Here is a 27259-nt window from a genome sequence, read left to right on the forward strand (position 1 = left end):
TATACCCCAAGGGGCGGCCTGCCTGGCCCCTGGATAAACACTGCTTGTGTTTATGCGGCCAACATCTCGCCAGGTCACGAGCATGATTTCCGAGTTAAGCACCTGTCCGAGGCCTTGAACGACAAGCACGGGCCACTGGCCGGTGAGTACTGCAGCCCAGCCCGAGGGCAGCTGCTGACACTGCCTTCGCAGCGGTCCCCGGATGGCCTGCTCCTGTCTGGCCCAGCCAGGCCCAGTCTGCTCTGAGGATGGGCCAGGCCTATGCGCCTCTCTCTCCACTCTCTTTTGGGCCTAGGTCTCCTTGCCTCTCTCCAGATGGGAGTGCATGCCTGGCTCTCAGGCCTGGGCCAAGGGGAGAAGCCGCTGCTACTCAGAAAGCAGGCAGAGAGGGAAGGTGGCTCCCTTGAGGGCAGGGAGCCCTGACGTCCGCCTCCTGCAACAACTCAGAACTCTGATCCCCTCGGAGCCCATCCCTTGGCACATAGGACCAGGCAGTTCTGCCACTGGTTTTGTCCACAGGCGCCCCCGCTGTGGCCTCCAGTAATAGGATCTGGCCTCCTCCTGGGGCAGCTGGCAACCCCTCCTCTCTGGGACTTACCAGCCTCTTCTCAGATTTTGACCCCATGCCAGCCAGCCTCAGAGGCTGCAGCCTACCGCCCTCTTAGATGTTCCAGAAGCCCTGGCTGGGCTGGTCACTTCCTTCGCAGGCCCCACATTTGCCCACATGGATGACCCCAGTGCCAGCCTCCTTGAGGTGGCACAGCCACCTGCCCACCCTGGGCTGCCCTCTTTCAGGTACAACTCAGAATCCTCAGTCCTGGGGTCAAACTACCTTATCCAGGATGTTGATTCAGTGATCTTCCCTCCTTATCCTTCCGTCCATCACCCTCCTGCCTCTGGTGTCTGATCCCACTGTCTACGCAGAGCTGAGAATGAAGCCAGAACAAAGGCTGGGCTCAGCTCCTATTGTTCCCCTCGAACCTGGCGGGGCCTGCTGGTGCCCTTGCAGCTTTCTGCCAGAACAGTCAGCCTCTTCCCCATCCGCTGCCGGTCTGGGGTGCAGTCCAGGAGCTGGGGGACCCACACCTCCCCAGCCAGAAGTGTGGCTGACCCCAGACCAGCAACTCAAGAGTTGTGTCTTCCCCAGGGAGAGATGACATGCTGGACGTGGAGACCGATGCCTACATTCACTGCGTCAGTGCCTTCGTCAAGCTGGCGCAGAGCGAGTACCAGCTGCTGGCAGACATCATCCCCGAGCACCACCAGAAGAAGACCTTCGACTCCCTGATACAGGTCCCGTGCCGCCCTGGGGCTCTGCAGCCAGCCCCAGCAAGAGCTGTCACCACAGACTCTTGCAGCCCTCAACTCCAGCCACCACCACCGCCTTGTGCCCTGTGGACTGGTCCTGGGTGGACGCTCACCACCTCCCCATCGCCCCACTTCCTGCACACTGGCCCCCTACACCCTACAAGGATCCCCCACCAGCCTGGAGCCAGCTCCCACCACCCCACCCTTCCCTGAACTGTCTCCCTGTCCCCTCAGGATGCCCTGGATGGGCTGATGCTTGAAGGGGAGAACATTGTGTCCGCTGCCCGGAAGGCCATTGTGCGACACGACTTCTCCACGGTGCTCACCGTCTTCCCCATCCTGCGGCACCTCAAGCAGACCAAGCCTGAGTTTGACCAGGTGCTCCAGGTATGTGGACGAGGGGCCCTCGAAAACAGCCAGGAGGCATCCTGCTGCCTGGTGTGGCCGCCCTCATCCCTCCCTGGGAGATCCGCATTCTCCGTCCCACACCTCTGCTCTGAGGATGCATGGAGACAGCTTAGGAAGGGCCCTGGGCGAATGAGCTGCTCACTGAGTGACTGGAGGAGAGCTTGGAACTCCCTTGTGCTTCCTCAGGGCACGGCCGCCAGCACCAAGAATAAGCTGCCTGGCCTCATCACCTCCATGGAGACCATTGGTGCCAAAGCGCTGGAGGACTTCGCAGACAACATCAAGGTCCCTGCCGTCCTCCCCTTTCTCCCTGCCGTCCTCCCCTTTCTCCCTCCCTCCCATCCCAGCACCCACAGTGACCTGGCCCTGGGGGACTCTCAGAGAGCAGGCCTCCAAGAGGGTGCGTTGTCCCAGGGGAAGCCAGCTGCGCCGCTGGCCTGTCAGCACCCATGTGCCTTCCTTTCCTTCCTGGGGCCTCCAAGCCCTCTGAGGTGGGAAGGGCCTCTCCCCCTTGGTCCAGCCTGGCTCAGCCTTTGTGCCTGAGAGGTGTCCTGGCACCCGCCTGCAAGGAGGCGGCACCGTGAGCAGGTGCACGGGGGGCGTGGGGTGGGCCGGGGGCTGCTTCAGGGAACCAGAGGCTGTTTTTCCACAGAATGATCCGGACAAGGAGTACAACATGCCAAAGGACGGCACCGTGCACGAGCTCACCAGCAATGTGGGTGCTGCCTGAGGACACCGGGAAGGGGGGAGGAAGGAGGACCCAGGCTCAGGGCCGGGCAGAGTACTGTTGGAAGGGACCCAGTCTGGCCCAGAGCTGCTCGCACCTTTGTGAGCGGTCCTGGGTGGCAGGATGGACAGTGACGTGCTTAGTGTCTCTAGCAGACAGGGCCCTTCCTGGTAGACTAGAGTGAAAATGAAGTTTCCAGCCGCGCTCTTCACTGGGCGGATCCCAGCCCTGGGCTGGCCGTGGGCACTCAGAGGGGTCGCTGCGGGAGGCCGTCAGCCGGGCCTGCCACTTGCCCTTCTGCACCGTCTTCTTCCCACCCAGGCCATCCTCTTCTTGCAGCAGCTTTTGGACTTCCAGGAGACGGCAGGTGCCATGCTGGCCTCCCAAGGTACTGGCACTTCCCAGCTGGGCCCCCTGCACCACTCCCCTTCTTGCCTGGAGACATGGGGTTAGAGGGCAGGGAGCAGTGAGGAGGCGTCTCCAGTCTGTGGAGGGGTTGAGATGTGCCCTGCAGAGGGTCCCTGGGGCTGAGCATCAGGAGAGCGAGGTTTGCCTGCACCTTTCAAGACCAGACACTGGACCTCCGGCCCCTCCCTCAGCCCCTTTGACCGTCGTCGCCCTGGAAGCAGTGTCCTCACTCTGGGAGCAGTGCTGGCTGGTTGGAAGGTGTCCTTTCTGCGCCTGCCCCCCTCCCGAATCCTCCTCTGTGTCTGCCTGCTCTCCTCATCAGGCTCGCTCAGCTGGCCTTCAGAGGGTAGCAAGTGTTTCAGGGCTAGCTGGGTGTCTTCCTGCTGGCCCTGCCCTGGGACTGGAGCTCGGGGTCGGCCTGTGAGCAAGAGCACCTTTCTGGTTCATTCCAAGCACTGAGGTCCCCGGGCCCTCTCCTTCCGTCCCATTTTGGGGGCAGGGAGCCCATGGGCAGCCTCCAGCCTGCAGTTTCCCAGCTCTGTACTTACAGAGCGCTCCCTGGTCCTCAGAGGGTCCTGCCTGCTGTGTCTTGCTGTCTGTGTTCTGGCTGTCGTGGGGAGAGGTCTGCTTGACTCGGGTTGACGTGCCATTTCTAACCTGTTTTTTGCACTTTGCATCTTTCTCCCTCCTTTGTCTCTCCTTCCGTCCCCTCTGTGTGCACTGCCTTTCACTCCGTAGTTCTTGGGGACACATACAATATTCCTTTAGACCCCCGAGGTAAGCAGTGCGGTTCTGCAGCCCCCTTCTGTCCCTCTGAAGCTTGGTGGGTGAGGTTCCCTGGGGACTGACTCTCAGGACCTACTGGGGAGCCCGAGTCAGAGGGGACATGAGTTTTCTCAGGGTGCTCTCAACTCTCTCTGCTCCCTTCAGGGCCACTCTGTCTCTGAGCTTATCCGCAGCACCTGCCGGGGCCAGAGCCCTGAATACACCCCCCAGGCTCACCCGGCCTCCCTGCCTTGCTGTCCCTACTCGGCCTTCCACACTGCAGGCCGCAGCTTCCTCTATTCAGGAGGGTCTGGTAGAGGGGGATGTTTGAATGTAGGGAAGAAGGTGCAGAGACTGTGAGGAGCCCTTTCTAAGACTCTGCTGTTGGCAAAAAGAAAAAGGGGGCCTTGTAGAAACCACCCAGGGTGGGTGGGCGCAGGAGGGGATAGGGCACTGGCATCTCACTCTTGTCCTGCCAGCTTTTCTGCTGACATGGACCAGCTCCTTAGCCATGCCACCCCATCATAGAGGGCAGCTCTGGGTTCCAGAAAATCCAGGGCCGGTGCTTCCTGTGGCAGGGGCCGCCCTGTGGCTTAGCAGGTAGCTGGCTCTGCCCGAGGAAGCCCGGGGACCTCAGTGTCCCCTCAGACTGCTGCATGGCATGGGGGAAGGGCCGTTGAGGGTCTTGGCTGCTGCCACTGCAATAACAGGACTTCTCCTCTCACAGAGACCAGCTCTTCGGCCACCAGCTACAGCTCCGAGTTCAGCAAGCGGCTGCTAAGCACCTATATCTGTGAGTGTTCTCCCGGGCAGACCAGCAGCCCTGCCGCCTGCATGCCCTGCCTTTCCCTTCCTTCTGTCTGTGCTCTCTGGCTATTCCCAGGGCCCTCTCCTAAGTGCCATCTGACCTTTGGAACCACAACCTGACCTCTAGTTCAGAGGCTGAGGGGAGCTGGGCTAAGGCCTCCTGAGGTGACGAGGAGCGATGGATAGGAGTGCGTTAGCAGGTCCCGGGATGGGGTCATTTGGGTCAGACTGCCATGATGGGTGTGGCCCCATTTTTCCCTGTGCAGGTAAAGTACTGGGCAACCTACAGTTGAACTTGCTGAGCAAGTCCAAGGTGTACGAGGACCCAGCTCTGAGCGCCATCTTCCTTCACAACAACTACAATTACATCCTCAAGTCCCTGGAGAAGTAAGTGGCCTGAGGGAGCGAGTCTGCGCCCCTCGGCTGTGCAGCCGTGCCAGCCCCTGCCCCCTGGGCTCCTTCTCTTGTGGATGAGAGGGGAGGGGGTGCTTCAGTCTCCTCCATCCCAGGACCCGGAAGGTGGGAGTGCTGCTGCTGTAGAGCTTGTAGAGTTTGGGGTGCAATGGGAGGCCCTCCCAGCATTGCTGCAGTCTTTGGGCGTGAGGAGCCAGTCCTGCCCCTTCTCCTCTGTCCCCTACCCTCACCCAGGTCTGAACTGATCCAGCTGGTGGCAGTGACACAGAAGACTGCCGAGCGCTCCTACCGGGAGCACATTGAGCAGCAGATCCAGACCTACCAGCGCAGGTGAGAGGCTGGGCCCGCCCTGCTCCTGCATAGGCCCCCAGCCGTCTTAGCCCTCACCCCGCCCCGTGCCACCACGCACTCTTCCTTCTCAGCACCTCAGAACACAGGGTCGGTCATGGGGAACTCCTGTCCTCTGGACCCTAATCCTCCACTTGGTTTCTAATCAAACTCACGGGCCGGAGAGAGAAGCCCCCCTCCTCCACCACTACCTGCTCCTAGGGGCCCACTGTCACCACTGTAGAGGGGAGTCTGCCAAGCGTCAAGGCTAAGAATGATCGAAGAGCTGACTGTCAGAGACGTGGGTAATGTTTACCCCAGGAGAAGAGCAAGGTCATGAGAGCACTTGAACTTGGCTGAGCCTTGGTCTGTGGGGATCCCTCTGCTTCTCTGGTCCTCTTTCTTCCTGGCCTTGTTTCTTCCCTTTGAATGTGTCTCCCTCTTCCTTCTCCTTCTTCTGCCCTTCACTCCTTTCTTTCTCATGTTTCTCCATCTTAATTTGCCATGATATTGATGTAAAGTATAGTTGATAGTATTTGTTCAATTTATTGAACACTCAAGTGTTTACTTATGTTTTCTCAGAAAGTGACCAGTTTAAAGATTTTCTATTCCCAGGAAGAAAATCTGTTGTTTTGCTTATGTGTGACCCATATCCCTTCCTACTACCACCCACCAAGTAGATCCAGAGATTTAGCAAATGAAACAAGCCAGGCCACTGAGGTAGGCCGCCCCCTGCCCTCACACTTCTCTTTCTGTCTGGCAGTTGGTTAAAGGTGACCGATTACATCGCAGAGAAGAATCTACCTGTGTTCCAGCCGGGAGTCAAGGTGGGCTCAAGGCCTGGGCTGGGAAGGGGTGTCTAGCAGGTGGGATACTTTTTGTCTTGTCTCGGTGAAAAAGTGGACAAGCATCCCTCTGGGATCAGAGAGCAAAGGATGCATGCGTCCATCAGGACACAGGAGAGAGGCCCAGGCCAAGAGGGTTTGGGGAAGAGTGGGGGCAGGCCACTGGGCTGTAAAGTGAGCTTTCTCTGCCGTCTCTCCTGGCTTCCCAGCTCCGGGACAAGGAGCGGCAGATTATCAAGGAACGTTTTAAGGTGAGTCGGGGTCCTCTCCCCTCCACTGCTTGCTGCTACTGTTGAGGCAACACACATCCAAAATGTTTGTCTCTGGGTCCCTTCCTTTTTCACCTTTTTGGTGGCCAGGGCTTCAATGATGGCCTCGAAGAACTGTGCAAAATCCAGAAGGCCTGGGCTATTCCAGACACAGAGCAGAGGGACAGGATTCGCCAGGCCCAGAAGACCATTGTCAAGGAGACCTATGGGGCCTTTCTACAGAAGTGAGCCTTCCATTTCCCTCTCCCAGCCTGTGCTGCCCACAGCCCCAGTGGGCCTCTTCAAGCTCCTCTTCCTCAAGGGAAAAAGGAGAAGGGTGGGGGGTTTAGGCAGCAGATCCAGTGCCCTGGGCTTTGGGGCGGGACCAGACAGGGAATCACTCAGGACCACCCCTTCCAAGAGACTGTCAGGAGTGCCTTAGGCTGAGGGTGGAGCTGGGGAGGGTGGCCCTCCGTCCCCTGACCACAGTGCCCCTTCAGGTTCGGCAGCGTACCCTTCACCAAGAACCCAGAGAAGTACATCAAGTACGGCGTGGAGCAGGTGGGCGACATGATCGATCGCCTTTTCGACACCTCTGCCTGAGCCTTCTGCTAGCCCTGCCTGATTCCACCAGACTGGCATGTCATTGGACAGATAAACCAGTGTTAACTTGTCTCTGGGCTGGGTGAGCTCGAAATCCTTAGGGACAGAGACCTGTCTCCACCACCCCATCCAGGAGCCGTGTCCCTGAGCCCTCTAGTCCTGGTTTCCACTTTCTCCCCACAGCCCGTGTTCCCAGCCGAACCAGCACTCTCTGGGAAGCCTGGGGTCCCTTCACACCTTGGCTTTTATGACCCAGATGGCTTCTGAAACAGGAAAGGAGAGAAGGAAGACAGAGGCCTGTGCCCACTGCTGTCCCATGTGTACCAAGAGCAGCAGGGCAGAATGGCCCTACCTCCAGCCTAGGTCAGAGCGGAGGACAGAGAACTCCCTTACAGCCCAGAGATGTGGTAGGGCTCAGAGAAGCAGCTAGAGAAGCAGCTAGAGCACCTGGAGGAAAGGCAGTCAGCATTGACGCCCTCTCTTAAAACACATTCCCGCTCGCCCACAGGCCTGAGGTCCGGGACCTTTCCCTCCTAGGAGTTCCCTAGGTGGCTGGAGGAGGCAGACTCACTGGCCATTTCCCTAGAGTCCAGCACACTGCAGGAGGCGTTCGGAGGAGGAGTTCCATCCCACCCTCTGCAGCCTTCCTCAAGCGCCTGTCTCTGGTCCCCAGCCTCAGTGCCTCCTGGCCCAGAGCCAAGCAGTCGTCGTTGCCAAAGGAGCAGTTAGGCTGCCTGCCTATGGGCTGGGAGACAGGGACAATGGGGAAAAGTTCAGGAGCAAAGTGAGAGTTGGAAGCAAAAAATAGGACCCCGCCTATTTAGGACGAGAATGAAGACTGACCCTTGAGGCACACTTGCACTGGAGATGGGTTTATTTCACACTCTGCTTGTGTGCTTACAGAGGGGAAGCTCAGCCTGGCTTCATCCAGAGACCCTGCCATGGCCCTCCCCCAGCCATGGGAAAGCAAACTTCATCCTCAGGTGTGCAGCCCAGGCCCTGCCCCGTTACGGTCTAGGCCGCCTGCCATGGGGTGCAGCCTCTCCAGGGGCTGGGCCAGACTTGCACGCTGCCCACATCCAGATTCCAGCGAAGATGAATTGGCTGCATAGCACCCCAACCACATACACGAGGAAGAAGATGCGGTCAGCAGTCTCAGGCCAGCTTCTCTGTGACCCCTTTACTCCTCTGGGGGACTCTGTGGGGAGACATACAGGGAAAGGAGCTGTTCTTCAAGGTCCCCCCAACATGAGCAGAAGAGTGAACCACAGGGGTCATCAGCTTGTATCTCTCCCTTTCTTAGATTCTCAGCTGATGAAAATTTGGGTCTGGCCCATTTCAGGCCATCTTCAGTTAAAGAAACACCCTCTTAGGCTGTGCAAGGTGTGGGTTATCAGGGGATTGAGGTCACCTGGGACGTCAGGGAGGCTAAGCTTGCTCCCTGCCCCCCAGACCTGTTTCTTCTAAGGGAGGAGGACATGGTGGAGACCAGGGATAGGAGAGCCAACAGGGTAGATGCAAGGAGCTTCTATGCACGCCTGAACCCCCCGCGCCGTCACCCCAGCCCTAGGTATGCACCTAGGCCTCATTCCTTACCCCCCAGCCCCAGAAAGGGGCCCCAGCCCCTGCCCACCTTCAGGATGAGGCCCTGGGTTGCCATGCTCTTGCTGTTCCCCTCTTGGGGCTGGGCTGGGGCTGCTTTTGGCCCCAAGGCTGCTCCGGGCCAGCAGCCCAGCCAGCAGCACAGTCTCCATGGTGCTGAGGAAGAGCAGCAGCAGCAGGATGGTGAAGTAGTAAACTGGGGGAGGCAGGGCACGGGGAGATGCTCAGGGGCCAGTCCCTCAGCAAGCTGAGCAGCAGTGGGTGACGGGGGAGAAACGGCAGGCTGGGTGAGGTAGCAGGGCTTACTGAGCAGTGGGTTGCAGGAGGAGGAGCTGGGCAGGGCCTGCACCAGGGAGGAGTGGAAGACGAGGTAGCCCAGCAGCAATGTCACCTTGTAGCCTATGCGCTCAATGGCCCGGAGGGGCAGCAGCCCCCCGCACACGTCAGCCAGCAGCAGCGCCTCTGCAGGCACCAAGAGAGCGATGATGGACTTGAGTGCCGTGTTCTTCAGGCTCATCTGGAAGGGGAAAAGCCAGGGCCTTCCAGTGGGAGGAAGGAGGTGGGCAGTGAGGGCATGGGGCTTGGCCTCTGGCCCTGCATCCTCTCCCCCACCCGCCTCCAGCAGGCCTCTGTTGGCCTCCTCCCGACTTGACTCACCTTCACCTGGAAGCAGGGCACCAGCTGCTGGGGTGGGACTTGGGCCTTCAGATCATAAACTACGTATTCCCTCTTGACACTCACAATCTCGTTCACCGCGTGGGTCTGGAACTCTAACTCCATCGCTGAGGGGTGGGAATGAGAACTGTGAACTAGGAAGGAGAGATCCCAGCTGCCAAGTCTGGGGGTAGCAGACTGGAGCCCAGGGGTGATGGAGACTGTTGATGGCTTTTGGCAGGGACAGACTTGGAGACAAAACCAGTCCGTAGATGGGCTTCCCAAACCTTGTTTTGCAACATCCCAAATCGTCTCCAGTTAAAGGAAGGCCTTTATCAGATTCATAGATGAGCTTTCATTGTAAAAATAAATGTACTTTGCACCACTTCATGGTGGAGGGAGAACTGGTCACAGATTCGCCAGTCTATCATCTCACACCTGAAGCAGGATCCCCAGGGCTACGGCTGTGGTCTCTCACGGAGGGAAGAGTAGGACTTCTTTGCCAAGTTAGATGTCACCCAATGGGTTTATACAGGGTGGCTGCACCTTCAGGTGGTTTCCAGGAGTGAGGCCACAGCATCCTGAGCCTCTGGCCTTGCTGCAAGGGGCTGAGCCACTGCGGTCAGGCCATGGCTGTGGAGGGCAGTTGCTCCGGGGAGGACAGAAGACTGATGTGCTCGGACCTCTAGGATTGCAGAACTGCTGCCAGTCTTTGAGTCTGTCACCCTAGAGAGGAGCCCTGAGGCTACCGCTGAGCACAGAGAGGGGCTGCCCCTCAAGTAGGGGGCGCAGTGGGAGAGCAGGTGCTGCCCACCTAAACCTGGGGTAGACTGCTCTGAACACAGACCTGGGCATTCCCTTTCCGTCTGCCTTCTCCCCTTCCCTCTGCGCTGCACCACAGACCTAGGAGTTCCCTTTCCCCACCTTCTTCCTCCCCTCCCCAACCCTGCAGCCCCTGCCCTGTCAGCACCTGTGTTGCTAAGAGCATAGAAACTGAGGCTGCAGTTGCTGTGGTCCCGGGGGAAGTGGAGGAGCTCAAAGTTGCAGTTGGTCTCCGTGGTGAGGGCCAGATTGAGCTTCACGTGGCCGTCCTGGTCTACTCGGACCTGTGGGCTCTGGTCCCTCCAGTCCACCCAGAGCCTGTGGGGAAAGGTACCACAGCCAGAGCCCCAGCCCCTTGGACAGGGCCAGGGGAGACCCTGGCATCCCACCCCCAACCACAGAGGCAGTAGAGATGCACTGCTAGTCTGGCAGGGACTGCCAGGAGGGGCATATTCACCCAGCCTCTAGGTTGTAGATGGGGAAAAGGAGGGCTATGCACCGCAGATTCCTGGGGCAGGAACTGTTTCACTTACGCCTCCAGGATGGTGAGCCTTGGTGTCCAGAGAGAATCCCAGGGTAGCGTGACAGCGTGCCGCGGGTGTGCACTAGTGTTCCAGGCCAGGCGCGTGTCCAGCCAGGACTGGGGACACAAGGGCACCACTGAGGCTCCTGATCTCCACGTATCCATGCCCCCAAGCTCAGCATGTTGATGAAGGCTGGTACTTCTGAGCTGGACTCAGCTGGGCTTTCCCATCCCACCTCCCCGGGGATAGGAGCTCACCAGCTTAAGCAGCAGCATGGAGGACATTGTGTATCGCAGGATGTCCTGAGGGAAGGGCAGTGCGTCACCTCAGGGTGAGCGCTGTGTTGGCAGAACACGAACACGGCAGGAGACCCCAGCACTATCCAGGGCTGAGTCCTGTCTCCTGCCCAGCCCAGCACTTAGGGCCCTTGGCCTAGCGTCACTTACCACATTAAACACATTGGAGACAAACACCTGCACATCCACGAGCAGGGGTGCACTCCCATTGTTTGGAATCTGGATGCTTTCCTGAGCCTTCTGGGGCAAGCTGACGTTGAAGAGGGATGGCCAGACTGAGCGATAAAGGTCAAGGTCACTCAGGTGCCCTAGGGCCCATCGCAAAGCTTATGACCTTGCCCTCCACCTACCGGCTGCTGTCTCTTGGAAGCCCTGCCCATGGACCAAGGGCCAGGTGATGCTAAACCCCAGGAAGGTGAAATGGAGCAGGGGCCACAGGGCCATCATCAACTGCACGGAGGGACTGGAAGGAGCAACAGTGCCTAAGCTACAACCTCTGTTCTAGTCACTTCTCCGGCAGCTGAGCAATTGGTCAGAGGCAGCTGCTCTGGGCAAGGACCCTAGAGCCATGGACTTGGCAGCCCCTGCCCCAGTTCCGCAAACACCCAAAGATAAAGCCCAGGACCCAGCCCCGCCCACACTGCAGCTGCCTTGGTGTCCCTGTCCCGCTCCATTTCCACCACCTGGAACCCGTTGCGACGCTCAATGCCTGCCCAGGGGGACCTGGCAGGTGTAAGACCTCTACCTCTCCCCGATTTTGTCCTTCCAATCAGGGCCCACGGGTGTCCCCTGCATTTCAGTGGCTGACACCAACCTACCTAAGACCCAAACCCTTGGTGAGTGTTCTGTGCTCAATGATGTGAGATGGGGACAGCCTTGAGAGTCTCCCTGCTCTCCTTAAACACTGAAGTGATTTTGTGTAAAGAGCCTTGGCTCAAGAACCCTGGACATGGTGGCTCATGCCTGTAATCTCAGCACTTTGGGAGACCAAGGAGGGCAGATTGCTTGAGCCCAGGGGTTTGAGACCAGAGTAACATAGGGAGACTCTGTCTCTATCAAAAACACAAAAATTAGCTGGACATGGTGGCATGCACCTGTAGTCCCAACTACTCGGGAGGCTGAAGCTGGATCACTTGAGCCCAGGAAGTGGAGGTTGCAGTGAGCCAAGACAACACTGCACTTCAGTCTGAGCTACAGAGCCAGACTCTGCCTTCCCTCCCCCCACCACACACACACCAAAGAAAAAAAAAAGAACAAAAGAATTCTGGTAATCCCAGTAATCCCAGCACTTTGAAGGAGGCTGAGGTCAGGAGTTTGAGACCAGCCTGGCCAATATGGTAAAACCCTGTCTCTACTAAAAATACAGAAATTAGCTGTATTAGTATCCATGGTGGTAAGCCCAGCTACTTGGGAGACAGGCAGGAGAATCACTTGAACCTGGGAGGCAGAGGTCGCAGTGAGCCAAGATTGCACCATTGCACTCCAGCCTGGGCAACAAGAGCAAAACTCCATCTCAGAAAACAAACAACAACAACACAGAAACCAAAAAAAAAGCCTCTGGGAAGGGAGTTCTATCTGGAGTGAAACAGCCCCTGGAGACTTGATCCTGGCCCAGCTGCAGCGAGGGAAGGAAAAGCTAAGGCCAAAAATGGAGGGGACTGACTGGGCTGTCCAGACTCAAAGGGGCCCTGGGAGCTGGAAGCAGGCGAGGACAGATCTGTTACACACCAGAGCACAAATGCGACTGGGAACACACATCTGTGTCTGTCATCGACCGACTTTATTGAACGCCTAAAACAGTCTGCCTGCCTCTGTCGCACGCTCCCCAGGCTCAGATTTTTATGCGGATTGTAACCCGGCTGCCTTAGGTGTGGTCAGCCCTCTTTCCTGGTAGCTCTGCAAAGGGTCCTGCACTCACCCCTAGGGAGCCCCTGTGTGAAGCCCCAGAGGCTTCCCACAGAGTCTCAAGACAATGAGAAACGCGAAACAGCGCTGTCGCTGCATGTGAAATGGTTTGTGCGTTTTATTAACAGGCAAAGCTCTCCCCACAGTCCCCCAACAATGACTCCAACTCTGTAACATCCAAGCGTGCCCGCTAAGTGTTTTCAGGTCACATCAACTGTCAGGATGCTGTTGCCTGCCTTTGGGCCCCGCCAAGACGGGCCGGGACCAGGCTCGAGGGTGCACGGCTGGGAAGCGCCGGGGCAGGGATGAAGGGCCTCTGCCGCCTCGCTCACGTGCGACAGGTCGGTGGACTCGCGCTCCAGCACGCTGCCACTGTGGGTGCCCGGCGCGGCAGCGCACACGCGGCCCGAGGCTCGGCGTGGGGCACGGCCCAGCAGGCCCGCGCAGATCTTGCGGAAGCCTTTGCGGAAGTGTTTGGAGACCAGCGCGTAAACGATGGGGTTCACGCAGGAGTTGGCGTAGGAGACCAGGTGCGAGAGGATGCGAAGCGCGTAAGTAGCGCGCGTGAGCGGGAAATGGCCGAACCACACGCAGAGGATGAGCGCGTGGTGGGGCATCCAGCAGAGGCAGAAGAGCGCGGCCACGATAAGGATCATGCGTGTCACCTTGCGTTTGGCGCGCCGGGCACCCGAGCCCGCGGCCACCGGGTCGACGGCACGCCAGAGGTAGCGCAGGGTGCGCGCGTAGGTCAGGCTGAGAACCAGCACCGGAAGCAGGTAGCTGAAGACGAAGGTGCAGAGGTCCATGGCGCGGCGGCGAGGGGCGCTCCACGCGGGATGGCACACGGTCAGGTTGGCCAGCTGCGACTGGCGGTAGTAACTCAGGTAGGGCCCAGAGAAGAGCAGCGACAGCCCCCAGATGAGCGCGATCGCTGCCAGCGCGTTTCGAGGCGTGCGCAGTTCGCGGGAGTGCAGCGGGTAGCGGATGGCCAGATACCTGCGGTCAAGCCGGGAAGGGAGACGTCGGCTGAGCGCTGGCAGGTCGCGACCCCTGCACCTCGGGCCCCACGGTCACTCTCGAGGAAGGTCCTTAACGCATGGTTACACCGCACACACCGGAGGTGGGGGTGAGGGTGTAGGTGGGGGCGTCCCAGCGCGTCCCAGACACTGAGCGGAGCCTGGAAATGCGGCGGGCCCGGCAGCGGGAAAGGTGCGCCTCCAAGCCATTCTCCCGCTGCCCCCGGGGACTGCAACCACGGACGGACTCCACTGAGAGGGCATCCCAAAGTCACCGAAGACTAAAGGTTGGAGAACCGGCTATGGGCTCCGGGAGGCTGTGACTACCCACTAGTGACGGTGCCGCGGGAGGGAGTGGGGAGGCGCCTGAGGCTATAGCAGACAGCCTGGAGAAGACATGTTGGGCAAGGGACAGTCAGTTTCTCATGCGATTCCTGAGAGAATCCGAGCTTTGTGGATCCCACCAGCGCGCTGGGAACCAACGCACTTCCCGCTCAGTGGCTACAGGAGGTGTGGGGGGAGTCTGGCCTCACCTCCGTTTTTCCGGAGAAGGGAGAGGGGAAGATACGCAGATTTCCTCCCCAGGAACCATCCTAGTGTCATTTCAAGCTTCACCTGAGTCCCGCGCTCTCCCGACTGTGCCTCTCTCGCTCTCCTCTGGCTGGAGAACCCCAGGGCACGCTCCTCTCCCCACCCCTGACTTGTTTTTGGTTTTGTTTTGTTTTGTTTTGTTTGGAAGCGAGGGGCAGAGTAGCTGGGACTGAGCTAGGGACCTTTAGACACGCTTGCTCGGACTTCGGCGGGGGTCCTCGCAAAGGACCCAAGATCCACAGCCTGGACCTGAGCCGACCACACCAACCAACCAACCAAACTGTGGCTTGGAGGCGAGTGCAGTGGGGTGACTGAAGTTGGCTGCAGGAGACAGTCACTTTATGCACCGGATCCCTGGCTGGCGACTCTGAGCGAGTTACTTAGGAACTCAACTCTTCTGTACATTGGGCACTTTGTCCTATCCCACCCTCACGGGGGCATTAAGCTCAAGCTAGACGAACGCGCACGAACGCGTCGTACTGGGAAATGCTGCGCGTTGTCAGGCGAGGGCGGCGCTGGAGAGCCACATTCTCCAGGCTTCCAGGCCCCAGGACGAACCTAACCGAGGGGGACACCACGGTCCCCCATTCTATTTCCTCTTTCTCCTCCTCCGCGCCCGCTTGTCTTCCACTGCCTTCTTAAAGTCCTCTCCCACTCTGCGCATCCCTTCTTGATCCCCCGGTCCCGCCTCCCGCTCCATCCCCCGAGTGGATGCCCATCTCCCAGGGAGGCCAGGGCGCTGGCTCACCTGTCCAGCGAGACGGCGGCCAGCGTGAAGCTGCTGGCGTGCATGGTGAGGAAGATGAGGAAGTGCACAGCCTTGCACAGCAGCGAGCCGAACACCCAGCCGTCCAGCGTGTAGATGGTGGCCTGGAAGGGCACGCAGCACAGGATGAAACACAGGTCGGCCACGCCCAGGTTGAGAATGAACAGGTTGGTGGTGCTGACCGCCTGGCCGCCGCGCAGCAGCACCGCCAGCACCAGCGTGTTGCCCACGGTGCCCACGAGGAAGATGAGCGCGAAGAGCAGGGGCACGATGACCGCCTCGGGGTGCCAGCCGCCCCCGCCGCCCACCTGGCTCGCGTTCCCGGCTCCTGGGCAGCCCGAGACGTTCATGGTGCCGTCGACCCCGAGGCTGCCTGGGCTCCTGCAGCCGTCTGGGTCTCCGTGAGCGGGAAGGTCCTGGGGCTGCGGCCGCTGCAACCCCTAGTGCGACTCTGCTGGGCTGAAGGCGGAGGGAGCCTCGCTGCATCTGGGGCGGGGATGGGGGTGCGCTGGGGTCAGGAGGAGGAGCAAGAGACCGGAGCGTGAGGTTGTCCCCAGCAGCGGCCGGCGGCGCTGGGGGAAGGGCTGCCGAGTGGTCCTGACGCGCATTCCACGGCGCAGGCGGAGAGTGGCGCTTGTGCCTGCTCCCGAGCTCCAGCACCCGGATTCGGGGGTTCTGGGCTGACCAGGCGGACTGACTTCCCCAGCAGACGCCGGAGCGGTGGAGGGGTCGACCCCGGACCCTGCGTGTGCACCGCGCCACAGGGACCACCAGCCTTGGACCCCGCGCGCCACGGTGCTTCGCTGCAGCCTGGCAGGAGTGCGGGACTTCCCTGGACCGTCGAGGTGTGGGGGTGCCTTCAAAAGAGGACCCCTGGGAGATGAGGGGAGGAGACACGGGGCGGAGGCTGATGAGGGGTCCTGGAGTATGGCGCTCTCGCCCAGGCTGGAGTGCAGCTGAGCGATCTTGGCTGACTGCAACTTCCCTCTCCCCGGTTCAAACCGTTCTCCTGCCTCGGCCTCCTGAGTAGATGGGACTACAGGCCCACCAAGCCTGGCTAGTTTTTTCGTATTTGTATTTGTATTTTTTGAGACAGAGTCTCACTCTGTCGCCCAGGCTGGAATGCAGTGGCACGATATCGGCTCACTGCAACCTCCTCCCGCCCCGCTTCCCCCACCCCGGGTTCAAGCGGATCCTCCTGCCTCAGCCTCCTGAGTAGCTGGGATTACAGGCGCCCGCCACCACGCCTGGCTAATTTTTGTATTTTTAGTAGAGACGGGGTTTCACCATGTTGTCCAGGCTGGTCTCAAACTCCTGACCTCAAGTGATCCGCCCGCTTTGGCCTCCCAAAGTGCTGGGATTACAGGTGTGAGCCACCGCGCCGGTCCACCTTTTTCCCTTCTCTTACCCATGGAACGTTTTCCCTCCAATTCAATCCAATATATTGAGCATGTATTGTGTCAGGCTCTGTCTTTGGTGCCGTCCCTCAGTTTCCTCAGCTGTAACAAGGAAATGGTAACACTTCCTTCTCAGAGGGATCTGCTGAGAAAGGAATGAGATGTATGGCAGAGGCCTGAACCCAGTTAGTTAAATCTGAATACATCAGATCTCAGATCCTTCTTCTTTTTCTCCTGACTTTATTCCGTATACCCTGAGGAAATTCGAAACAGTAGAGTTCCACACACAAGCAGCATTTCCCTGGATGGTGTTTAGGTTGCAATAAAATGTAAACATTTGTTTCTGCAACAAGCATTTGGGACAACGAATCATTACTATTTAAGTAGAACTTAAGCCTCCCAGTTCACTGGGTCTGAAAATCACCACCTTCTGTCTCTGCAACTTCATAGCTGCCTCACCTTCCCCTGTTCTGGTCCCTGGGGTCCAGTGTCAAGAATATTATTTTTCCTCTTTTTTTCCCCCAAGGAAAAAGTCTCTCAGAAGCCCAACTACCTCCTCCTCTTGATAAGGAAACCTTATTCACACTCCTGCCCTGCCTGCCTACTCATTGAACAGGAAGAAGATAACAGTTTGTGTTTATGAGATGCTCACCATTTATTTATTCAATAAATATTTATTAAGCAGCTGCTCCTTTCCAGGCACTGTTATGTGCCTTAGGATATACTATACCAGTGAGCTCTACGAAGATCAAGGTCCTCCGTGAACTTTCTAGCAACAGAGACATACAGTAAACATAACATATTAAGTATTGCAAGTTGATAAGTGCTTGCGGGAAAAGTAGTTTAGAGTAAGGGGATTTGGGAGCACCACGATGGTGGTGATGGTACAATTTAAAGTAGAGTGGTCACGCAGACCTCATTAAGTTGACATTTGAGCAAAGACTTGAAGGTAGTGAGGGGCTATCAAAGGGAATATGTAGGGGAAGAGCATTTCTTTTCTTTCTTTTTTATTTTTTTGAGACGGAGTCTTACTCTGTCACCCAGGTTGGAGTGCAGTGGCACGATCTCAGCTCACTGCAACCTCTGCTTCTAGGGCTCAAGCAATTCTCCTGCCTCAGCCTCCCGAGTACCTGGGACTACAGGCATGCGCCACCACACCCAGCTAATTTTTTGTATTTTTAGTAGAATGGGGTTTCACCATGTTGCTCAGGCTGTTCTCAAACTCCTGACCCCAGGTGTTCCACCTGCCTTGGCCTCCCAAAGTGCTGGGATTACAGGCGTGAGCCACCGCGCTCAGACTCTTCTTTTTTTAGAGATGGAGTCTCCCTATGTTCCCCATGATGGTCTCGAACTCCTGGGCTCAAGCAGTCCTCACTTCAGCCTCCCAAAGTGCTGGGATTATACACATGAGCCACCATGCCTGGCCAGAAAAGCATTTCAGAGAGAGACCAAAGCCAGTGCAAAGGCCATAATGTAGGAGCGCGCCTGTGTTCCTGAGGCAGGGAAGCCGGTATGACCTGAGTTGAACCAGCAAGGGGATTGGTAGGAGATGTGAGGGATTTTTTTCTCCCCCAGTCTAAGGATTGTGGCATGTAGTCTGCGTAAAATGAGGTGGCAGTGCCTGGTTTTGACTAGAGGACTAACATGATCCCACTTTTTTGGTAACAGCTTTGTTGAAATATAATTCACGTATCACGTATCACGCCTGTGATCCCAGCACTTTGGGAGGCCGAGGTGAGCGAATCATGAGGTCAGGAGTTCAAGCCCAGCCTGGCCAATATGGTGAAAGCCCAACTCTACTAAAAAAAAAAAAAAAAAAAAAAAAAAAAAATTACCCGAGCATGGTGGCACACACCTGTAGTCCCAGCTACTCGGGAGGCTGAGGCAGAAGAATCGTTTGAACCTGGGAGGTAGAGGTTGCAATGAACCGTGATTGTACCACTGCACTCCAGCCTGGGCGACAGAGTGAGACTCCATCTCAAAAAAAAAAAAAAGATAAAAGAAATATAATTCACATATCATACCATTTACCCATTTAAAGTGTTCATTTGGCTTCTAGTACATTCACAGAGTTGTGCGACAGTTGCCACAATCACTTCTAGAACATTTTCTTTTTTTTTTTGAGACAGAGTCTCGCTTTGTCGCCCGGGCTGGAGTGCAGTGGCCAGATCTCAGCTCACTGCAAGCTCCGCCTCCCGGGTTTACGCCATTCTCCTGTTTTTTGTATTTTTTTAGTAGAGACGGGGTTTCACTGTGTTAGCCAGGATGGTCTCGATCTCCTGACCTCGTGACCCACCCGTCTCGGCCTCCCAAAGTGCTGGGATTACAGGCTTGAGCCACCGCGCCCGGCCACTTCTAGAACATTTTCTTCCCCTCCAAAAGAAACTCACACCTATTAGCCTTTAGCATCGAATCTCCCATCTCCATCCCCACCCCATCTCTACAGGCCCAGATAACCACCAATCTACTTTTTGTCTCTACAATTTACCTATACTTAACATTTCATATAAACAAAGTCATACAATATGTGGCCTTTTTTGTGTGTGGCTTCTTTCACTTAGCGTGATGTTTTCAAAGTTCATCCACATTGTAGCATAATCAGTACTTCACTCCTTTTTTTTTTTTTTTTTTTTTTTTTTTTTTTTTGAGACAGAGTTTCACTGTTGTTGCCCAGGCTGTAGTACAGTGGCATGATCTCAGCTCACTGCAACCTCTGCCTCCCGGGTTCAAGTGATTCTCCTGCCTCAGCCTCCTGAGTAGCTGGGATTACAGACATGCATGCCACACTTGGCTAATTTTGTGTTTTTAGTAGGGATGGGTTTTCTCCGTGTTGGTCAGGCTGGTTTTGAACTCCTGCCCTCAGGTGATCCACCTGCCTTGGCCTCCCAAAGTGCTGGGATAACGGCATGAGCCACTGCACCTGGCCACTTCACTCCTTCTTATGGTCAAATAATATTTCATTGTATCGCTATACCACATTCTATTTTTCCATTCACTTATCAATGAACATTTGGGAAACTTACTTTTTAAATAGATTTATTTACCTTTTTTTTTTTTTTTTTTTTTTTTTTTTTTTTGAGACAGAGTCTTGCTCTGTCCCCCAGGCTGGAGTACAGTGGCATGATCTCAGCTCACTGTAAGCTCTGCCTCCCAGGTTCATGACATTCTCCAGCCTTAGCCTCCCGAGTAGCTGGGACTACAGGCGCCCACCACCACGCCTGGCTAATTTTTTTTTTTGTATTTTTAGTAGAGACGGGGTTTCACCCTGTTAGCCAGGATGGTCTCCATCTCCTGACCTTGTGATCCGCCTGCCTTGGCCTCTCAAAGTGCTGGGATTACCGGTGTGAGCCACTGCCCCTGGACTTTATTTACTTATTTTTAGAGACAGGGTCTTGTTCTATCACCCATCCTGGAGTGCAGTGGCATGACCATAACTCACTGTAACCTCAAACTCCTGGGCTCAAGTAATCCTTCTATCTCAGCCTCTCAAGTCGCTGGGACTACAGGTGGGTGCCACCACTCCTGGCTAATTTTTTTTTTTTTTTTTTTGTAGAGACAGGGGTCTCACTATGTTGCCCAGGCTGGTATTGAACTCCTGGCCTCAAGCAATCTTCAGCCTTGGCCTCCTAAAGTGTTGCAATTACAGGTGTGATCCATTGCACCTGGCCACTTACTTTTTTTTTTTTTTTTTAAGACAGTCTCACTCCCTCACCCAGGCTGGAGTGCAGTGGCCCAATCTCAGCTCACTGCAACCTCCACCTTCCGAGTTTTGAATGCTCAGCCTCCAGAGTAGCTGGGATTATAGGCGCCCACCATCATGCCTGGCTAACTTTTGTATTTTTAGTGGAAACGGGGTTTCACCATGTTGGCCAGGTTGGTCTTGAATGCCTGACCTCTGAGGCTGGGCACGGTGGCTCACGCCTGTAATCCCAGCACTTTGGGAGACCAAGGCAGGCGGATCACCTGAGGTCAGGCGTTTGAGACCAGCCTGGCCAACATGGTGAAACCCCGTCTCCACTAAAAATACAAAAATTAGCCGGGCGTGGTGGCAGGCGCCTGTAATCCCAGTTACTCGGGAGGCTGAGGCAGGAGAATGGTTTGAACCCGGGAGGCAGAGGTTGCAGTGAGCCCAGATCAAGCCATTGCACTCCAGCTTGGGCAACAAGAGCGAAATTCCGTCTCAAAACACAACAACAACAACAAAAAAAAAACAAAAACTTGTCATTTAATCTTCATAACAACCACTTAAATTGGTTATCCCCATTTCACAGATGAAGGAACAGGCTTACAGGGAGATTAAGTTACTTGCCCAACATCTCCCTGCCGCTAATGACGGAGCAGATATTGGAATCCCAGGTCTCAGACCCTAGAAGGTGCAGAGCAAAAATTCATATTTTCCCATGAATCAACACTTCTCCCTCTTTGGACTGATGGCCCCAAAGTGCAGGAGTCCACAGTCCCAAGCGGTCTGAGAAAGTCCGTCTGCTTACTTAGGACACCGTCTGCTGACTGCTCAGCGCTTCCTCCGGCTTGGCTTTCTCGTGGTCAGCCTCAGAGGAAAGGGCAGGCAGAGGCGGGTGCCTTACGGACGGGGTGCTCCGTTCCGGTGGGGAGAACCCTATCTCTCGAGTCCCTGGGGATGCAGACACCCCGAAATCCAGTGGCTTTGGTCTCCTGCTTTCTGCTGGGCAGGACGTGAGCCAGATCCCCAGTCCAGGATGCAGGACGTGGGGTCCACCTCCGGTTCTCCGCCCCTGGTGGGTGAGAGGTGGGACTACGCCTGAGATCTCAGCAGCCACGGTCTCACTGCGGCCTCAAGTCTCCACCTAGCCCGCCACAATTCCCGACCCGGGATGCCAGGATCCCTCGCGCAGGCGCGCTCCAGCATATGGTTCCCTGCTGCAAGAGCCGACGGCAGCGGAGTCCGCCGCTATCCCATCAGCCCGGCCAGGCAGGTCCAGCTCTCACCCGCCCGGGTCGTCCCGCCTCTCCTATCCCGTCTTGCTCTGCGGCGCGGGGGCAAGATGGCTGCTGAGAAGCAGGTCCCTGGCGGCGGCGGCGGCGGCGGTGGCAGTGGCAGCGGCGGTAGCGGCGGTGGACGTGGTGCCGGAGGGGAAGAAAATAAAGAAAACGAACGCCCTTCGGCCGGATCGAAGGCAAACAAAGAATTTGGGGATAGCCTGAGTTTGGAGAGTATCCTAGAGTAATCGGGCCTAACTCGCAATGACTACGTGTCGATCTGGAGGACTAGGGGCGGGAGAGGCGGCGGGTCCCGGCAGGTCCTGGCAGGAGAGGCCGAGGGTCGCAGTTTTTCTCGCCCTTACTTTTTGGTGCTCAGAATTCCGGGGGTCTGTCTCTCAACTAGTCTTTCCTAGTGTCCCCCTCGCCCTCCTGGCTAGGTCCTTTTCTTCCAGTGGCACTGGGATATCAGGCAGGTTTCCCCTGGTGCCCCGCAGTTGTCCAGTTGGAGGGCTTGTGACCAGGTGACACTTTGAGCACCTTGCTTTGGCACCTTGAACTGGGGAGAGGAAACTGCAGTCTTGACATTCCGCTTAATACTTTTTTTTTTTTTTTTTTAAGAGTCTCACTCTGTCATCCAGGCTGGAGTGAAATGGCTCAATTTTGGCTCACTGCAACCTCCGCCTCCCGGGTTCAAGTGATTCTCCTGCCTCAGCCTCCTGAGTAGCTGGGATTACAGACATGCATGCCACACCTGGCTAATTTTTGCATTTTTAGTAGAGATGGGGTTTCACTGTGTTCGTCAGGCTGGTCTCAAACTCCTGACCTCATGATCTGCCCGCCTCAGCCTCCCAAAGTGCTGGGATTACAGGCGTGAGCCACCGCGCCCGGCCCCCTTAATACTCTTGTCTGACAGTCGTGGTAGACTGAGTAGTAAAACCTACAGCTTGATACTTTGAAAGTGGAGGTAAAGATTGACTCCGAGGAAAAGCTTGTTGCCCATTTTAATTGTAAGTTACCGTAGTTAATATCGTTTGTCCCCTTGTCATTTTTTTATGATCGGTCTGTAGGCATTTTATCTTGCTGACAGTCATTCATATAAGCTGGAGGAATCGGTTTTTAGTTTTCCTCAGTGTGTATCTCAACCGAGTGCTTGTGGTACTAGTCTGTGACCTTTTGAAATGAGTAACAGATGGAGAAAATGTAGGCGAGTTTCTGAAATTCAACTTGACATCTTAATGGACTTAAAGTTTTCAGGGCTTTGGAGTGAAGTTTTTTGAATTAGTGGTGATAGTTCCAAGTAGACATTAGCAAGCCCTGATTTTACTGAGACCTTTATATCTCTTTGTCCCTTTTTAGTCATTGAAAGAGTCCTTTTAGTGTTCACTATTTTAAAATATGTCTCTAGAGAAGCGTTGAGGAAACATTAAGAGAAAACTGTACTTATATAGGTGAAGGTCATTGGACTTTCTAAAGTTTAGTGCATATTCTTAAATATTTTAAGATTATTAAAAGGAGAATTTGGTCAGTCGTTTTTCTTTTAAAAGAAAAACCTTAATACTTTTATGCAAACTGTGGCCTAGCTTGGTTGACATGTGCTAATCATAGACTCTCTAAGCATCACAGCTGTTAAGGAAAGTTAGATTTGGCAGGTGTTGAAGATTATGCAAATGGAGGCTTAGTACACGTCATTTAAAATCTGAATCTGTTTGAATGAATAAAATGTGGGGTCCAGGTGTAAACTGGTGTGAAGCACCCCAATTATAGTCAGCATTTAGAATCCGTCAGCTTAATTTAAACTGGATTTTGGCAGTTTTCAGTGGCCAGTAGTGCCCTTCTTTTTTAGTTTGAAAGTAGTAACAGTTCAGGCAATCAATTTTTCTGTAGGTTAGCCCTGTCCTGTGGCAAGATAGATATTAAAAATGGTTACAGAAGATCTCACTAGTGTACTAAATATTTCACAAATTTGTGTGTATGTGAGAGAGTGTGTGAGAGCGAGTCTCGCTCTGTCACCCATGCTGGAGTGCAGTGGTGCTATCTTAGCTCACTGCAACGTCTGCCTCCCAAGTTCAAGCGATTCTCCTGCCTCAGCCTCCAGAGTAGCTGGGATTACAGGTACTCGCCACTGCCCCCGGCTAATTTTTTGTGTTTTTAGTAGAGATGGGGTTTCACCATGCTGGCAGGCTGACCTCAGGTGATCCACCTGCCTCGGCCTCCCAAAGTGCTGAGATTACAGGCATGAGCCACTGCACCTGGCTGTATTTCACAAATGTTTAATGTGTTGTGGTTTGACACAGATATAGACTGATGGTACAGGTTTTGATTTGTTTGGGTTCTTCCCATCGTAAGATTTTCCTTAATGTCAACTCTAGTTCTTCAGATTATTAAGGAATCCCAGCAGCAGCATGGTTTACGGCATGGAGATTTTCAGAGGTACAGGTTAGTATCATATACAAGATGTTTGGAAATCATTGTGGGACTTGCTTTGCTTTTGTTAATATCCTGTTTACTCTGACATATCAGAAAATATACTAGAAAGTCTAGAGCATTGTGGGGGATTTTTTGTGTGTTTGTTTGTTTGTTTGTTTTTTTGAGACGGGGTCTTGCTCTATTGCCAGACTGGAATGCAGTGGCTCAGTCTTGTCTCGCTGCAACCTCTGCTTTCTGGGTTCCAGCGATTCTCCTGCCTCAGCCTCCCGAGTAGCTGGGGTTTTTTTTTGTTTTTTTTTTTAAGATGGAGTCTCACTCTGTCACCCAGGCTGGAGTGCAGTGGCGTGCTCCTGGCTCACTGCAGCCCCTGCCTCTCGGGTTCAGGTGATTCTCCTGCTTCTGCCTCCCGAGTACCTGGGACTACAGGCATGTGCCACCATGCCTGGCTAATTTTTGTATTTTTACTAGAGATGGGGTTCTACCATGTTGGTCAGGCTGGTCTTGAACTCCTGACCTCAGGTGATCCGCCCTCTTCAGACTCCCAAAGTGCTGGGATTACAGGCAGGAGCCATCACACCCAGCCTAATTTTTGTATTTTCAGTAGAGATGGGGTTTCACTGTGTTGGCTAGGCTAGTCTTGAATTCCTGACCTCAAGTGATGCACCTGCCTTGGCCTCCCAAAGTGCTGGGATTACAGATGTGAGCCTCTACGCCCAGCCAGAGGTCTTTTTTTTTTTTTTTTTTTTTTTTTTTTTTTGAGACGGAGTCTTGCTCTGTCGCCCGGGCTGGAGTGCAGTGGCCGGATCTCAGCTCACTGCAAGCTCCGCCTCCTGGGTTTACGCCATTCTCCTGCCTCAGCCTCCCGAGTAGCTGGGACTACAGGCACCCGCCACTTCGCCTGGCTAGTTTTTTGTATTTTTTTGTAGAGACGGGGTTTCACCGGGTTAGCCAGGATGGTCTCGATCTCCTGACCTCGTGATCCGCCCGTCTCAGCCTCCCAAAGTGCTGGGATTACAGGCTTGAGCCGCCGTGCCCGGCACAGCGGTCTTAATAAATGGATTCATATTTCTCACTGGACCCTCCAGGCTTTTTTGTTGTTGTTAAAAATGGATCCATACTGCAAGAAAATTTTTACTAATTTTTATTTCTACTCATAACGTATGAGTGTTCCATTTAATTTTTATGTAAAAGGGTAGATGATAACTAAAGCTGCTATTAGGGATTGAGAGAAAAAAGCCAGTTCGTAGATTCAACCTAGACTACTATTTCTTCTTTTTATTTATGTATTTATTTATTTTTTTTGAGACAGAGTCTCACTCTGTCACCCAGGCTGGAGTGCAATGGTGCAGTCTCAACCCATTGCATCCTCCACCTCCCAGGTTCAAGCGATTCTCCCGCCTCAGCCTCCCAAGTAGCTGGGACTACAGGCATGTGCCACCACACCTGGCTAATTTTTGTATTCTTAGTACAGATGGTTTCGCTGTGTTGGCCAGGCTGGTCTTGAACGCCTGACCTCGTGATCTGCCCACCTCAGTCTCCCAAAGTGTTGGGATTATAGGCATGAGCCACCGTGCCTGGCCTATTTCTTTTTTTTTTTTTTTTTTTTTTTTTCAAAGAATCTATACCCTGGTAGCTTTGATTGAGATGCTGAAGTAGTATTTATTTTATTTATTTTTGATACAGAGCCTCACTCTGTCACCCAGGCTGGAGTATAATGGCACGATCTCGGATCACTGCAACCTCTGCCTCCCTGGTTCAAGTGATTCTCCTGCCTCTGCCTCCTGAATAGCTGGGACTGCAGGCACATGCCACCACGCCCGGCTAATTTTTAGTAGAGACAGTTTCACCGTGTTGGCCAGGCTGGTCTGGAACTCCTGACCTCAGGTGATCCCCTGCCTCAGCCTCCCAAAGTGCTGGGATTACAGGCATGAGCCAATGTGCCCAGCCTATTTCTTTATTTATTTTTTATTTCATTTTATTTACTTATTTTTTTGTCACTTAGGCTGGAATGCCGTGGCATGATCTCGGTGCACTGCAACCTCCACCTTCTGGGTTCAAGCAATTCTGCTGCCTCAGCTTCCCGAGTACCTGGGACTACAGGCATGCACCACCATGCCTGGCTAATTTTTGTATTTTTAGTGGAGATGGGGTTTCACTCTGTTGTCCAGGCTGGTCTCGAACTCCTGACCTCAAGTGATCTGCCTGCCTTGGCCTCCCAAAGTGCTACGATTACAGACGTGAGCCACCATGCCCGGCCCCCTGAAGTAGTATTGAAATATTTTGTATTGTAAATTATGTACTGTATTACTTTGACTTAAAGGTTGGTACAATTTTTTATATATATATATATATTTTTTTAACTAATTTAGTCAAAAACGTATATATTTATTGAACATCTGTGGACTAGACACTGTGTTAAGGCATTGTGAAAAATTTAAAAATGAAATCCTAGCGTGGCGTGGTGGCACCTGCCATAGTGCCAGTTACTTGGGAGGATGAGGCCCGATAATTGCTTAAGCCCCAGAGTTCGAGCCCAGCCTGGGCAACAGCAACATTGTGAGACTCTGTCTCAAAAAATAATTCTCCCTGCCCTAAAGGGATTTATATTAGTGGGAAACTATGTGAGAACATAATTATAATGTCACACACTGTAATAGAAGGAAGAATAAAGAGCTACATGAGCATAGAGGAGGAGGTGTGGCATAAAGGTGACATTTGTATTGCTTCTTGGTAACAACCTAATTGGCTTCCTTATTTTTCTTCAGACATACCTGCAGTTCTTTCCTCATTTGTTTGGTGTCGTCCTAGTCTTCCTCAGGATTCCCCTTTCCTTGCTTTCTTTACATTCATTAGAATCCTCCTCATTCTTTTTTTGTTTGTTTGTTTGAGACGGAGTCTTGCTCTGTCACCCAGGCTGGAGTGCAGTGGTGTGTTCTCGGCTCACTGCAACGTCCACCCCTCAGGTTCAAGCAGTTCTCTGCCTCAGCCTCCCGAGTAGCTAGGATTACAGATGCCTGCCCACCATGCCTGGCTAATTTTTTTTGTTTGTTTGTTTTCTCTGAGATGGAGTTTTGCTCTGTCACCCAGGCTGGAGTGCAGTGGCACGATCTTGGCTCACTGCAAACTCCACTTCCCAGGTTCACACCGTTCTCCTGCCTCAGTCTCCCAAGTGGCTGGGACTACAGGCGCCCCCCACCACGCCCGGTTAATTTTTTGTATTTTTAGTAGAGACAGGGTTTCACCGTGTTAGCCAGGATGGTCTCGATCTCCTGACCTCGTGATCTGCCCACCTCGGCCTCCCAAAGTGCTGGAATTACAGGCGTGAGCCACCACGCCTGGCCTTTTTTTTTTTTTTTTTTTTCCTGAGATGGAGTTTCGCTCTTGTTGCCCAGGCTGGAGTGCAACGGCATGATCTTGGCTCACCGCAACCCCCTCCT

At 54.6% G+C, this 27259-nt stretch overlaps 5 protein-coding genes across 14 annotated transcripts in view; 2 read left to right on the plus strand and 3 right to left on the minus strand.

The window, feature by feature from the left end:
• EXOC7 (exocyst complex component 7) overlaps positions 1-9506 on the plus strand; it is a 42131-nt gene extending 32625 nt beyond the window's left edge. For 2 of the 8 annotated variants that reach the window (XM_050764241.1, XM_050764245.1), the window contains 14 exons: positions 74-142; positions 1148-1293; positions 1543-1695; positions 1903-2001; positions 2369-2431; positions 2765-2831; positions 3590-3628; positions 4344-4409; positions 4690-4810; positions 5072-5167; positions 5928-5991; positions 6219-6260; positions 6369-6502; positions 6758-9506. In XM_050764241.1, the coding sequence (XP_050620198.1) occupies positions 74-142; positions 1148-1293; positions 1543-1695; positions 1903-2001; positions 2369-2431; positions 2765-2831; positions 3590-3628; positions 4344-4409; positions 4690-4810; positions 5072-5167; positions 5928-5991; positions 6219-6260; positions 6369-6502; positions 6758-6860 (1262 nt within the window). In that variant the 3' untranslated portion in view covers positions 6861-9506. The remainder of the gene's footprint in view (positions 1-73; positions 143-1147; positions 1294-1542; positions 1696-1902; positions 2002-2368; positions 2432-2764; positions 2832-3589; positions 3629-4343; positions 4410-4689; positions 4811-5071; positions 5168-5927; positions 5992-6218; positions 6261-6368; positions 6503-6757) is intronic. The other 6 variants (XM_050764242.1, XM_050764247.1, XM_050764243.1 and 3 more) reach the window with 3 other exon arrangements.
• The window catches only part of UBALD2 (UBA like domain containing 2), a 468792-nt gene that overhangs the window by 180170 nt on the left and 261363 nt on the right, over positions 1-27259 (minus strand). The gene's annotated exons all lie outside the window — the stretch shown is intronic.
• ZACN (zinc activated ion channel) lies at positions 7868-12529 on the minus strand. Its single transcript, XM_050762373.1, has 11 exons — positions 12487-12529; positions 11398-11467; positions 11109-11221; positions 10909-11033; positions 10720-10764; positions 10472-10578; positions 10087-10256; positions 9120-9244; positions 8769-8979; positions 8494-8658; positions 7868-8058 (listed from the first exon to the last, which is right to left on the minus strand). The coding sequence occupies exons 1-11, from the start codon at positions 12527-12529 to the stop codon at positions 7868-7870; spliced, it is 1365 nt and encodes a 454-aa protein (XP_050618330.1).
• GALR2 (galanin receptor 2) lies at positions 12324-15489 on the minus strand. The gene is made up of 2 exons (XM_050764388.1): positions 15019-15489; positions 12324-13659 (listed from the first exon to the last, which is right to left on the minus strand). Exons 1-2 carry the CDS (start codon positions 15384-15386, stop codon positions 12864-12866), a joined length of 1164 nt encoding a protein of 387 aa, XP_050620345.1. The 5' UTR covers positions 15387-15489; the 3' UTR covers positions 12324-12863.
• The window catches only part of SRP68 (signal recognition particle 68), a 42680-nt gene continuing 36833 nt past the window's right edge, over positions 21413-27259 (plus strand). The window contains exons 1-2 of one of the 2 annotated variants that reach the window (XM_050764259.1): positions 21413-21626; positions 23765-23831. In XM_050764259.1, the coding sequence (XP_050620216.1) occupies positions 21458-21626; positions 23765-23831 (236 nt within the window). In that variant the 5' untranslated portion in view covers positions 21413-21457. The remainder of the gene's footprint in view (positions 21627-23764; positions 23832-27259) is intronic. The other variant, XM_050764260.1, reaches the window with a different exon arrangement.

The sequence above is a fragment of the Macaca thibetana genome, chromosome 16, assembly GCF_024542745.1.
Source record: "Macaca thibetana thibetana isolate TM-01 chromosome 16, ASM2454274v1, whole genome shotgun sequence".
NCBI lineage: Eukaryota > Metazoa > Chordata > Mammalia > Primates > Cercopithecidae > Macaca > Macaca thibetana.

What these genes read in the sequence shown, in the direction of transcription:
- ZACN (XM_050762373.1), bottom strand. Translation starts at nt 12,529, where the DNA reads ATGACAGACACAGATGTGTGTTCCCAGTCGCATTTGTGCTCTG. An exon ending in TGCCCTGCTTCCAGGTGAAG is followed by an intron (nt 8,980 to 9,119) that starts GTGAGTCAAGTC and finishes TTCCCCTTCCAG; the next exon opens with ATGAGCCTGAAGAACACGGC. An exon ending in CCCAGGGCCTCATCCTGAAG is followed by an intron (nt 8,059 to 8,493) that starts GTGGGCAGGGGC and finishes GTCTCCCCACAG; the next exon opens with AGTCCCCCAGAGGAGTAAAG.
- GALR2 (XM_050764388.1), bottom strand. Translation starts at nt 15,386, where the DNA reads ATGAACGTCTCGGGCTGCCCAGGAGCCGGGAACGCGAGCCAGGTGGGC. An exon ending in GCCGCCGTCTCGCTGGACAG is followed by an intron (nt 13,660 to 15,018) that starts GTGAGCCAGCGC and finishes GCTTGACCGCAG; the next exon opens with GTATCTGGCCATCCGCTACC.